The sequence below is a fragment of the Eptatretus burgeri genome, chromosome 9, assembly GCF_056783735.1.
Source record: "Eptatretus burgeri isolate ZD-2024b chromosome 9, Ebu_testis_v1, whole genome shotgun sequence".
Taxonomy (NCBI): domain Eukaryota; kingdom Metazoa; phylum Chordata; class Myxini; order Myxiniformes; family Myxinidae; genus Eptatretus; species Eptatretus burgeri.
The window spans coordinates 35598790-35612047 of NC_140969.1; the positions used below are offsets into that span (position 1 = coordinate 35598790).

Here is a 13258-nt window from a genome sequence, read left to right on the forward strand (position 1 = left end):
CTGGGCCACACATTTCACCATCATGGTGATGCAAAAACACGGCATAATAAAACGAATGTATCTTTTGATGTTTTGGTTTATTGATTTTGGTGATCTCTGCATCTCAGTGATTTTCAAACATTGCCTTCTGTCTGCATTCAACTTCTTGCCAGGACAAAGTGATCTTTCTTTACATCCAGTTTTTTTCCAGAAATGTTGATTGTGGATATAGGGAAATGTGCATTGGCTAAAACATGTTCTGAATGTTCATTATAACCAGGGTGCTTGTTGCAGAGTCCAGCAGGAAATACTAAAAATATGCACCTTTTCTAAACGATAAATGTTAATGGCTTCCTACAAACTGCACACCATCTGTAAGCAACACAAACCATCAGACACTTCTCTAATCATACCGCCAAAAACAGAGAAACACCAGCTCCCTTGGGGAGTGATCGTTCCCGTGGAACATCATGTGACATGCCGTTGTCTTCGGTAATGTGACCCTCCGTGAGCAAGACCAATGAACACAGATCGACATTTGTTTATGGATGGACAGTTTTGTGATTTTTCTTTCTGGAATTTTGGCTTTGCGTTACATCAATATGCCAAGTTTCATCTCTCTCTCCCATCTGTCAAGTAAAAATAATAACCATTCCTTTCATGCCGTGAGGCGCATAGGGTTACCGAGGCAGTTTCATTTGGCTAAGGAATACAATACTGGACGGGTCGCGTTATATGTTAGATCTACAAATACACATACATACGTAATGTTGAAGGTAATAGAGGGAAGGGAGATGGGTCAAGAGAGAATATAAAGGAGAGCAAGATGGAGCTGGAAAAAAAAACAAAAAAACCAGGCAAACTATGTCTTACTGTGTCACCAGAACAAGAGCACAAAAGTGGGGAAAAGACTATGGGGCATTGGATACTCTAATATTTAACATTTAACAATAGGTGGCCACAATTGATCTGATAGGCAGAACTTTGGTTGTGTAAGAGTGAAATACAAACTGACCCTTGCTTCAAACCAGGAAACAGAAAATGGTGATACTAGGTCAAGGGTAAGACAATCTATGGATGCATTTATCCAGATTAGTTGAAATGTACAGTTACTGTTTTGAATGGATGATGTGTAATGTATAAGCTGTTGTGTTACTACTGCAATCTGTTTTACATCTACCATTTTGTCATTGATGAATCAATAGTTCAAATCCATGATATTAATCATCGAACATACTCGGTCCTCAAAAAATTTCAAGAATGAGATTGTTTGTATTCGAGGAGTGGCATCTCCTCGAATATTCGAGGAGTGGCAGTTTGTGGCACCATAGCTTTGCGTGTTCATGGTGATGCAGGCTGCAACTGAAGCATGCTGCTTACTGAAAGAAGTTAAAGACTTGGCTGAGCAACAAAAACGCTCAGTCGAACGCCTCTTGGAAAACCAAGAAAGAGTGGAACATCACTTGCAGAGTTTCACTGAGCAACAGAGTGGCATAATCAAGCAGCTTGAAACCCTGGCTCAAGCACAGGCTACACAGGTGAGGATCTGTTGATGGCTTGGGAAAAATAGAATGCATGTTAATAGATAAATGTGAGAAGGGTCAGAAAGAAAATTGTTTCCACCCTTACTGGACACAAAGCATATCATTGCAATTTATCTGTGGTTACCCAATTATGTGTTGCCTCGCCACTATGATCGATATTTAGTGTTCACTTGATTTTGAATCACAAGTTCTTCAAAATGCCTTTTATTATATGGCAGGTTGTGGTAGATGTTGGGGGCGGGGGGGGGGGGGTGGAGTGAAAAGATATGAATCCAATATTCAGCCTAATTAATATAAAACACAGCAACACTAATTTGTCATAACTAACTGGCCATATTACTAATTGGCCATTGTTTGCACTTTGATGTCTGGGACACTTAATGGTGTTATGACTGGGTGTGGTATCTGCTTATAGAGATTGGTTTCATCCATCCCCCTCAACTTCAGGAAATGCGTTAGGCTTCTGCACGACTGGTGGGCTGGCTCATCTCGCAGTCCCATGACTAATATAACCTATTACATGGTGTATGGTCGTAGCAATGTGCTTTTGCAAGATATATTGTTAGACGATGGATGAACTGACTACATATACATACTGAATATGTGCGATCTGAACCTGGTATTGCAATGTGACCGGTGTTCAGGTGGGAGAAGAAAACTTTTGCGGTTGAACATTTTTGAGATTTCCTTTTAGGGTAATGAAGTGACAAATTGCGAAGTTCCAAATCCCGATACACAAATTGAGTGATATATTTACTGGAGTTAACTTTAACGTGAAGAGTTCATCCAATTTCCTTGCATGCTTTGTGCAATGTAAATAAAATTATAACCAGAACATACCTACCTGTGTGTTGGTGCAGACGGTGAGAAAGGAAGGCCAGGCTTGGCCTCAGGAGCTGGGATTTGACACTCTGGAATTAAATACCATGTGGACACAGAGAGGTTCGAGAACACCATTTGTTCCACAGGCTTTCAATAAGGTGGGCCCCCGAGAAAGCAATAACTCGTTTGAATTCGCTTCTCATGATGAACTCCATGCGATAAACAGTGCTGGATCCTCATCATCAACCATCTCGAGGAAAGCACGCAGAAGTTCTCGGTCAAGCGAATTGGGGAATAATGCAAAAAGAAAATATGAATTGTTTTCTTCAGGTGAGGAACATTTAATACCTGGGTGTTTCAGTCCTCAAACTGCACTAAAGCCTTGCCAACGTGTTGTGGTTTCACAAAGCAGTAGTCCACAAAGAAATGTTCTTGGCATAGCAGTGGCTTCCAAGGAGAATGTGCCACCAAAACAATGCAGAAGAACCCAAAAATATTCTGCAAGTAGCTGGTCATGTTCAAGAAAAGGGCCATTTCAGAGAGAAGAGTGTTCTCGCAATGAGCAGAAACAAAGTGCGGCCGATATCTTCTCCTTCACTCCCAGCACCATGAACAGCATGAAGATGAGGAGCCCACAGAGTGTGGAAAGTCAGATGCCAAATGTTACAGGGCTCCGCAAATGCCCAAATGTAACAGGACGTCCTGATGTTTGGTGCTCTTCAAGTCGTCCCAAACAACTCCTCTGTCTTTCTAATGACAGCAGTGATGAGTGTTGATGAACCGCAAAACTGAAAGCTGGTTTGAATCGAAGTGGATGGAAAGTCTTGATGGATAATGGAGTGTAGTGTAAGCTCATCCAAGAGCGACGATTAAGGGAGTACAGGAGAGAGTATATGCCATTGCTGATATGTGAAATTGAGGTTTGAATTTCATTTCTCCATGAAGTGGAACATATATATATATATATATATATATATATATATATATATATATATATATATATATATATATATATATATATATACATATCTTTTTCCTTCAAAGCTCACAACTGTTTCAATAAACCCCATATTCCAACTTTAAACTGGTCATTTTACCAAACAATTGTTTGATGGAGACTTCCCCACCCCACGCCTGGTGTTGGCTTAATGGTTCGGGTGGTGGGCTTTGGATCCTAGGGTCCTGACTTCAAATCCCGCTCAGCTGTTTAATTAATACCAGGTGGGGTTAACTCGGCCTGTCATCCTTCCGGGGTTGGAAAAATGTGTGCCAGCTTGCTGGTATACTGTGTCGGACAGTGTGACCACTCCTCATTTTCATAAATGCCAAGGTGAGCCAATGAAAAAAGCCAAGAATTCACAAGGTTTGGGAAAAGCGATGATAATAGAAAACCAATACGCCAAGAAAACCTAAAGAAAACCAAGATGCCAAGGTGAACAACGAATAGCCAAGATCTTGTGAAAAAAGCCAAGGAGTGTTCACACTGGTGGCGGAGTGGCGACCCGTCCATGATTGTGCCCAATAGTCAAGGAGACTGCTTGAGCAGCACCAACACTCAGCACCAACCAATCTCCTCCTCCTCCCCACCCCAGCCATCCTTCCTCCCACCACCCTTTCCTCAACACATGCTCTCCCACTCCCCAGCCCCAAATTAAAAGCGGCACCCTCTAAATTAAGTCTTGATATTGCCAACGAAAAATTTTATTCCACTTTTCACCTGATGCGATTCCATCTGTAATATTGCTGTTTGGTTAAAATAATGTTTTTAAAACCGACCGTAGAGAATTTACTTGATCTCTCCAGAATGGTTCAATAGATCTTAATAATTTAATAAAATAATATATTTCACTATTTGTGAAATGAACTTTCATTTCATTCATCAAAATGGGATTGGCCATCAAAAGTTCCATCTGTTGCAACAAAATTCATTTTAAATGGAGTTCTTCATGACAAGACTTCAATGTACCATGAGAGAGTCAACACGTTGAGAAACAATTTGAATTCATCGCCCTCTTCTTTTGTATGCAGCACAAGGCTGCGGAGTAGCATCATTGGCTTAGGGTGCAGCTGTGCCACTTGTAATGCCCTCTGTAGGTTAGGGCAGGAATTTGTAATTTGGCCATGATGCTGACATTGCTCGCCTTCTCTGAGCAAAGGATACCATGGGATCTTTAACATCCCCCGACTAATGTCAGCAGATCAGACGCCTGTTGAAAGTCCATCCTTGGGACGGCACACACATTGATTAATCATCCTGCCTATGAAACACCGGCATGACGGTTTATAGCTGGGTCAGGCTTCAAACCCAGACGAGACAGCTTACAGGTGAGTGTATGTACCTCTTGGCCATTCTGCCAGCACAATTCATCACCTGATTCCCATTATGTTCTTGGCTTATTGCATATAGATTGTGATTAAAATTATTCTAAATATGCACATGTTGTATTGGATGAAGGTGTGCTACTCAATCTGAGTGTTTTAAGATCGTTTATTGAGATTTGACATTTACAGTTCAGGAATAGGTAATTCATGTTTGTAGTCACTGTTACAGCCAAGTTGTTCAGTTAATAATAGAACTACAGAGTGTTTTCACATATAGTATCAGCACATAGGCAGTCTACCTGTCAGTACTTTGTTCAAAGGATATGAAGGAGTAAGGGAGGGGGGGGAGGAGTTGGGTAGAGGAGTGCAAAAAGGAAGGGCAACTCCAAATAACAAATCTATAGGTGGGGGAGGGGACGCAAACCTAACAACAGCACTTATTAATAAAGTAATTATATCATACATTGTGCATTCCATGTGAAATGCCATTCAAAAACAATGAAATGCAGCATTTAAGTAAACCTCAAAAGGCCACACAAATGCTCTGCTATCATTGAGTGCGCATCTTCTGCATTAAGGGGATCGACACGACATTATCACAAACAAACTGTGAGAAAGCGAAACACACCAGTCAAACTTCACAGTGAGGTGTGCATCAACCAATTATTGCAATTTGCTATATACTTTGGACATATGTTTCCTTTGGACACTCATTTCTGTTAAGCCTAATAAATGAACCAAATAAAAACAAAATAACCTGCTGTATGTATTTGGGGCAAATAAGGTATTTGGAGTCTCTTTTTTCTTCATTTATCCTCTTCTCCAAAAGTGTCATTCTTTTTACGCTTCACCTCCTCAAAGTCAAATTCCACACCCATCACACGCTTGTAAATATCCTTGATGTCTTGGCAGGTTGTTTCAAAATGGGTCGTGGCATCATACGAACGAGAGATGAAGATCTGTTGTGGAAAAGACAACGTACACGATGTTGATTTAGAGTGTGGGAATGCTGCGGCTAAAAAGGCGAATGCTACCATCAAACTAGCTTTGCATTACCTGGCTTTCCTCTCCTAAATCGCTTGGTTCATAGATGTCACAAACACTCAGGAACCTGTGCAGTACAACAAAAAACAAGTATTCAAAATGCAAGCCAGTTCCATTTGTGCAACTTTCATAAAAGTTCTGAAATCTGCGAGTCTGTATAAGAAGCGTTTTTACTTAAACAGAAAGAATATCTCTTTGAGATTGTATTACGAACTCTCCTCGAGCATGAGTTCATACAGCTTACGACACTAATGGCTTTTGCAATTGGATGTCAGTTTTCTTTTTAACACTGCCATGCCTACAGTGGGAACACAAAACATATCTGGTGTTGAAGAGCTTCGAGAGTTGATCAAGTACATTTGATCCCATCCTCTCCCTATTCCCCACACCACTTAATTGTTTCTATTATCTCTAATGTGCACCTGTTCATCTTCCTCTGTCCTGTTGTAATATTAACCTTTATTTAATTGCATACAAAAGCATGATAGTAATACTAAATTTTACTGGCATATGCATTGCATGGCTTCAAACTACTCACGTATAAAATAAGCTTCACTGACATAAACTGAACTTCAAGATAAATCAAGTCCCAGCCCCCCCCCTCCCCACCGAAAAGGGGTTTAATTACTGAGGCACAAGGGCACAACATTGGGACTCAATCCCGAGGATGACCAATGTGGGACTCAACCACAAACAGATAACAAGCAGCAGTGTTCCACCAATCTGTGCTTCAGCAAGATCGAAACCACGCAAGTTATCAGGATTTTAACTTGATTTACACCCCCAGGGATTTGCCAATGTTGTCAAAACGATCAACGCGTGCTTGGCAGGTTGCGCAGCAGGCACACACAACTTACGAAATCAGGATTTGTTGAATAATACGTCTCGGGCTTGAGACACGTGTCAGGACAGATGAAGTGGGATGAAGACAGACAATGAATAATGACAATAATAAATAAATTAAAGTTTGTATGTAGTTCTAAAGAAGAAGAATGTGAGGTATCAGTGAAATAAGGCAAATGAAACATTATAAAATGCTATTTAAAGCTTTTAAAGTAAGACACAAATTGATTCAGTTTTGGGGAATGTTGGTTCATTTGGGAGGTAATTAGAAAGGAAGAAATAAATAATGAACCAAGGAAGGAAATAATAGGCAGGATGAGTTTGTGATTTGGTTTTTGCTTGTCTTCATGGAGAGGTGCTTGATATTCAAGCATGAGATGGACACTGTTATGGCATCTTATATGGAGATCTCCAAGGACATGCAGAACAAGGCAAAACAGACAAAGATCACTAAGTTCACAAAGTCTGATGACCCTGACGACCCCAAGCCAGAGACGTTGTCATCTCAATCACCTCCAACGCCCATCATCATCATCTATTAGTACAATTTTAAGTGTTTTTCATTTTTACTACAGTGGTTTCAGCAAAAAAGCCGATAAATTTTGGAGTTGGTTCCCCTAACCCTATTTTTCGCATAAGGTCTTAACTTTGTGCATCGCAGTTTTGCCCAAAGTGGGGGTTTTCAAGAACGAAACCCCTGCGAGCAGGGAGGGTCTGCTGTATTTACTGTCAACAACACCCCACAATTAAAAGACTTGTGAAAACTAAATCGCATGATATCAAACTATATCATGTGATATCAACTGATAAGTCTGTGTGGCATGACATTGAAGAGCAACTGAGTTTGCGATGGAGGGCAGCGTGGGGCTGTGAGGTGAGACCGTGATGCCACTGTATTCCTCTGAAACAGAGTTGTGTATTCCTCCGTGCAAAACTGCGATAGAGCTAGCGACCCATGCCGTGATCGGCTCATTTTACTACAATAATTCAACTGCGATAGAGCTAAACTATGATGTGGAAACCCACGTTCAGAGCGAGCCTGCTGTATATCCATTTTCAGACTCCCTATATATCTTGAACTACAAGAAAGCTGTTTGGCTGTCTGTCTGTCTGTGTGTTACAATTTTTCTCAGATGGCTGAACAGATCATCACCACACTTTCAGAGGTTCATCAGTGAGTGCTTAGGAGTGTTTTCGGCAAAAAAAGTTATTGAAAATTGAGAAAAAAGTTTTTTTTTTTTTTAATTGCTCTATAGTGTCGAAGCGTTTTTGATTAACAACAGTTATATTAGAGTCCACATACTTGTAAATAAATACAAAACAATTACCAAACATTTAAATACAAATAAACCTCTTCTGGAAGTGATCGAAGTTGACGGTACATCTTCCTGAAGGGCACAATATTTATAGATCGGGGGGGCAAACTTAACCCAGAAGCATCAATGGCACATTCATCAGTATCCTTTCGATGAATAATATCTAATTCCACTTCTAAGGTAACACTTTTACAATATGCCTCTGAGCCAATATAATCTACAGGGTGTTTACAAAGTCCTGTTACCCCCTCCGCAGAACCTGATAAATGAATATAATGAACACACAAGAGGTATAAAATGTAAACGAATACACAACACTTTTATTGTCACAAAAACGAAAATATTAACATGAATATAATTATATATATATATATATATATATATATATTTATATATATATATATATATATATATATTTACGGATCTGGGGTGGCGGGTTCTCGGACAAGTCTTAGCACCAAACGTTACAGATTCGGCGCCACCCTCACCACCGCCATCTCCGGGGTTTATAACACCGGCTGACTCGGCATGGGCCTCAGGTCACGTATCTTCAATCGTGATCCCAACGTACCCCTGAACCTTATCAGTTGGGGAAATAGACCCGGTACCCCTGAACAGACTGGTTTTGTCAGATGCTGAGCGTTTTCTGCCAGTCTGTAACCATTTTGGTTTTATATACCAATCGAACGGATTCGTTCCTCAACGCGACACAAATTAATCCAAAGCGGCAACTTCATACGGATCAGCCAGATTTATTGGGGAACATCGGGGAACACAACACAAGCAAAATATTCACGACAATGTTTTTTATCAATCTATTACCCGTTCTTAACTCGGGAACTACGGATTACGGGTTTTGAAGGGGTCCCTACGGAGATATACCTTCAACAACATGTAGACAAGACATAGACAGCATGCAGACAAGACAGAGTACTTGGTGATGTTTCATGGACGAGAGGAAAGTGTCAAAAGCACGAATGTCGATCGTAACAAGCGGATGCCCACAGATTCGAGCCCCCAAGCTCGAGCACGCCGCGTGGCAAGATTGCGCTCACCCTCCTTTGTCGCACCGCACGCGGCCTCCGCGCGCTCACACCCTGCGTAAGGTCGACGGCACAAGACCGCCAGATCGACGGTGGGCTCCGGTTGGTTTCTCACAAGGTCCAGCAAAGAAGTCCAGGCCTGGCCTGTTCACCAGGCCTCCTTTACGAAGCAGATCGCCGATAGACACAGCCGTCCCCTACACAGCAGATCACGACTCCCACCAGTCGTCTCTCATCCAGCCAAGGGCAGACAGACCTCCTGCAGTCCTTTCCCTGCCTTTCCTTCGGCCCTGGCTCGCTTCTCCAGGCCACAGAAGGCAGACCCGGCACGCCCAGGTCCAGTTTCTCTCCCGGCAGAATCACCACTGTCTCTCCTTCCTTTGCTCGCTTCCAAGCCACTCGCTCCTCCCCTTAGTTTCACTTCCTCTTTTTGGCCACTCACCCTCTCAGCGCTGGGCAGGGACTATTGTCCGGAGAGAGGAAGGAAGAAGAGGAAGCTCTTGATACACCACCACTGCACAAACAAATAACAGCCTGTGACACCTTCCGACACACATGTAACGTCAAATTTCTGAACAACCTGGCTAAACATGCATTTAATGGGGGATCTGGGCTAATCCTATATTTAGTAGCATACGAAGGGCCATTTCTGCATCAATATATATGTATATCTATATATACACACATATATATATATATATATATATATATATATATATATATATATATATATATATATATATATATATCTCTATTATAATACCAAGCATGCACATTAAAAACTCGGCTCGCCGTCACACAATCCCTATGAAGTTGCTGTGGCACTTAGCGGACATGCCGACAATGTTTGGGAAGTCTTGGCGTTCCATAGTACCACTTGCATTTTGCACAATGCGTATTTTGTCATTCCCCGTGTACGGTCTGTCGTCTGCTACCAGCTATGTTGTACTGCTATCCCGTGCATGTGCACGGGTATCGCTCATATATATATATATATATATATATATATATATATATATATATATATATATATATATATATATATATATATATATATATATACATATATGTATATATATATATATCAGTCTCTATATATACATCTCTATATATATCAGTCTAACAAATCTCTATATATACATATCTCTATATATATATATATATATATATATATATATATATATATATATATATATATATATATATATATATATATATATATCTCTATATATATATATATATATATATATATATATATATATATATATATATATATATATATATATATATATATACATATATATACACGAGCGATACCCGTGCACATGCACGGGATAGCAGTACAGTATATATCCTCAGATAGTTATTTCCCTAACTGCATGTCCAGGATAGACCCATCCCCATGTCTGGTGGGATTCTAAATGTGATGCATTGAGAAGGGTAAAGAATAGATCCCCTCTCTTATGGGGAGCTTTTTTTCTTTACGACAGACACGTTCATGCACACGAGATACCCGTTTCTCTTTCACGGATGCTGAGACAAGCCTTTTTCCTGCGAAGTTGACACACATTTTTTTCACGGACGCAGAGACCCGCCTTTTTCCATCGACGTTCGACACCCCGTCCAGCAGCTCTATGGATGCCGGCTGGCTTCTTTTCACATCGGGCTGAACAGTGAAGTAATAATTGTTGTTGACAGTTTTATGAGCGCTTCACGTTTGTGCTCGGTAATTCTGACAAATGGCTGTTTTTTTGCTCGCCCAGCACCACAGACATGGCCTCGTAAGCGAGGAATAACGCGCAGGCCATGCGGGTTGTCACGGTAACGGTGCGCAAGTGGGACGGGGTGAATTTTGGGGGAGTCGGTGCCGGCGAGACAGGCCGCCTATAAAAAAAAGGGAGGGGTCCGTTTCGCTGTGAGCGGCATGCGCGCGGGTCAATCGACAACGAGTGAGGCACGGGTCAGTCGACGAGTGAGGCATGGGTCAGTCGACAATGAGTGAGGCATGGGTCAGTCGACAACGAGTGAGGCACGGGTCAGTCGACGAGTGAGGCATGGGTCAGCCGACAACGAGTCAGTTTGTCAGTCAGTTGGCGATAGCTGGTTGCAGTTCTGACAGCTTTGAGAGCGTTTCATTGTTCCAGTCAGACAGCTGCTTTCATTGTTCCAGTCAGACGGTTTGCTTTATCCTTGCCAGTCAGAAGGCGGCTTCATCAGTTCTAGTCAGATGGTCGCTTCATCGTGCCAGTCAGACGGTTAGTCGCTTCTTCGTTCCAGTCAGACGGTCGCTTCATCATTCCAGTCAAACGGTCGCTCTTGGCGTACCTGTTTCTTGGGGGTGACGTCGACTGGCGTTCAAGCCTGTTTGCAAGTGGATACATGGCAAGGCTGGGAGCTGGCGATGGACAAGGCACGCTCACACATTTCAGGACGTTTCTGTTTAACTGACGACTTCTCTTTGGTGAGCGAGACGATTCTTCTCCCCCCCCCCCCCCCCCAATGATCTGCTGGGAACCCTTGTCTGTCTTTAGTTAAGCAAGTCAATCCCCGATAAGCATCTGCTCTCTGTCTCTTTTCTATCATTTTGATTGATTTTGCCCGATTTATTATTTATCTGCTTGCGATCATTTTGATTGATTTGGAATTTATTTATTTTTGCCTCACGTAAATAAAAAGTTCTTTGTATTTATTTATTTTCTTATTAATAAATTATTTGTTGAAGTTCCAACCTGCCCGTGCTTGTCCTTTCCTTCTATTGATCCAGCATTGTCCGGACCTAGATAGACTGCGAGGTAATCACCACAGGCTTGACCAATAATTGTCGGCATGCACCAGCGGTTAAACGCGAGGCCGCCCTAATTAAGATCTAATCAAGATAAGATTGGTGCTTTGCCGAGGGCGTGCTCCCCATTCAGGTAACCACGTGACCTCTAGTTAATCGGCATAATAAGACGGTGGACACTGGAACTCGTGGTTAACTGGGTGGCGTTCGTGCTTCTAAAGCAAAGTACCACAAAGTTAATTGTGAACGGTGGCCCCAGGTCCGGCTCTTCCGAGGACAAACGGGGATAAAACCCCCTGAGTAATAAACTGGTGTCTTGGTGCCCATGACAGCAACAATATATATATATATATATATATATATATATATATATATATATATATATATATATGCAAAACGTACCAGGGTAGATGATGATGGGTGGGGGAAAGGTGGGTAATAGGACTTTGTAACCACACAGTGCAGTATGGTACATTTCTCTACGCGCGAAGTAATTTTGCAATCTCTTGGTTTTGGGTCTCATGGTCACTTGACAGTTGCGATTCCACGGGGTTTCCACAAATCCCACGGGAATGTGAGTTGGAGAGCCAACCGTGATGAGCCATTTTATAATCACTCTGTAGCAATGTGAAAGTAATATTGACGCGGGTCTGGGCGGTTAAGGTTAATCCCCCGACCCAAATTGTGGTGGACTGGCGGTTAGCACCGGCCCGCTCGGATAGCCGAGCGGTTTTCCTTAAGAAGCAGACACGTTGATCCTCAGAGATTATGGCATGCGTGGGAGGGGCAATTGGCACTGGCGGAGCATTGAAACACAGATGGAGGCACAGGGGGGGGGGGTTTATACTCGAACCTCATGACAATTACACGGACACAGCCACTTTAAATAAACATGGAGATTTAATCACAATATAAATATTTACAAGGGTAATTCAAAATGTAATAATAATAACGTAAAGTAAATTAAACCTAAAGTCGAGGCGTCTCCACACACGGACTCTAATACAGACAAGGGGAAACAAAAGAAAAGCAAATCCTCCCTTTATTCTGGCACTGAGCTTGGTCCAGAGATGGTCTTTATGGAACTTGGAATGGAGGTGCTTCATCCTGCATGTGAAGATGCGCCCAAAATGGCACCAAGCCACTCTCTCGCAGCGGGAAACATACATCAGGCAATTCCTGAGGTGATATTCAACACCAGGGCTCAGAGACCACCGTGCAGCTTCCTCGTCGATCGTCCTCACTGACACCGTGGCTTTGCAGAATGGTGCCATCTCTTCGGTGATATACACGAGGCTTCGAGGTCGGTCTCTCACAACCCAACCAAGAGCCAATGGCCAGGTTCTTGCTCCACCACGCGAGCCAATTCACCTCAGCATGAATACGACAATTGCGCCGTCTTCTTCATACATCGAAGGAAAGCCATTTTGTCATGCCAAGAGGAGAGCAAAGCGAGATTCTCCATCCCAGCCATGTTCCTCTCATGACTACAACTGCGTCCCTCACACGGACCTCGTACGTTCACTCCCGATCTCTCTTTGACGTCACATCGAACAACCATCC

General features: G+C 42.2%; 2 protein-coding genes across 8 annotated transcripts in view; one reads left to right on the forward strand and one right to left on the reverse strand.

Moving 5' to 3' along the window:
- Positions 1-3291, forward strand: part of LOC147019897 (uncharacterized) — a 55282-nt gene extending 51991 nt beyond the window's left edge. For all 6 annotated transcript variants that reach the window (XM_085894723.1, XM_085894722.1, XM_085894726.1 and 3 more), the window contains 2 exons: positions 1335-1517; positions 2384-3291. In XM_085894723.1, coding sequence (XP_085750849.1) covers positions 1335-1517; positions 2384-3121 — 921 coding nt within the window. In that variant the 3' untranslated portion in view covers positions 3122-3291. The remainder of the gene's footprint in view (positions 1-1334; positions 1518-2383) is intronic.
- Positions 3292-4815: 1524 nt separating this feature from the next.
- The window catches only part of GDI2 (GDP dissociation inhibitor 2), a 63624-nt gene continuing 55181 nt past the window's right edge, over positions 4816-13258 (reverse strand). For both annotated transcript variants that reach the window (XM_085894728.1, XM_085894729.1), the window contains exons 10-11: positions 5724-5778; positions 4816-5626 (exon numbers count right to left, since the gene is read on the reverse strand). In XM_085894728.1, coding sequence (XP_085750854.1) covers positions 5474-5626; positions 5724-5778 — 208 coding nt within the window. In that variant the 3' untranslated portion in view covers positions 4816-5473. The remainder of the gene's footprint in view (positions 5627-5723; positions 5779-13258) is intronic.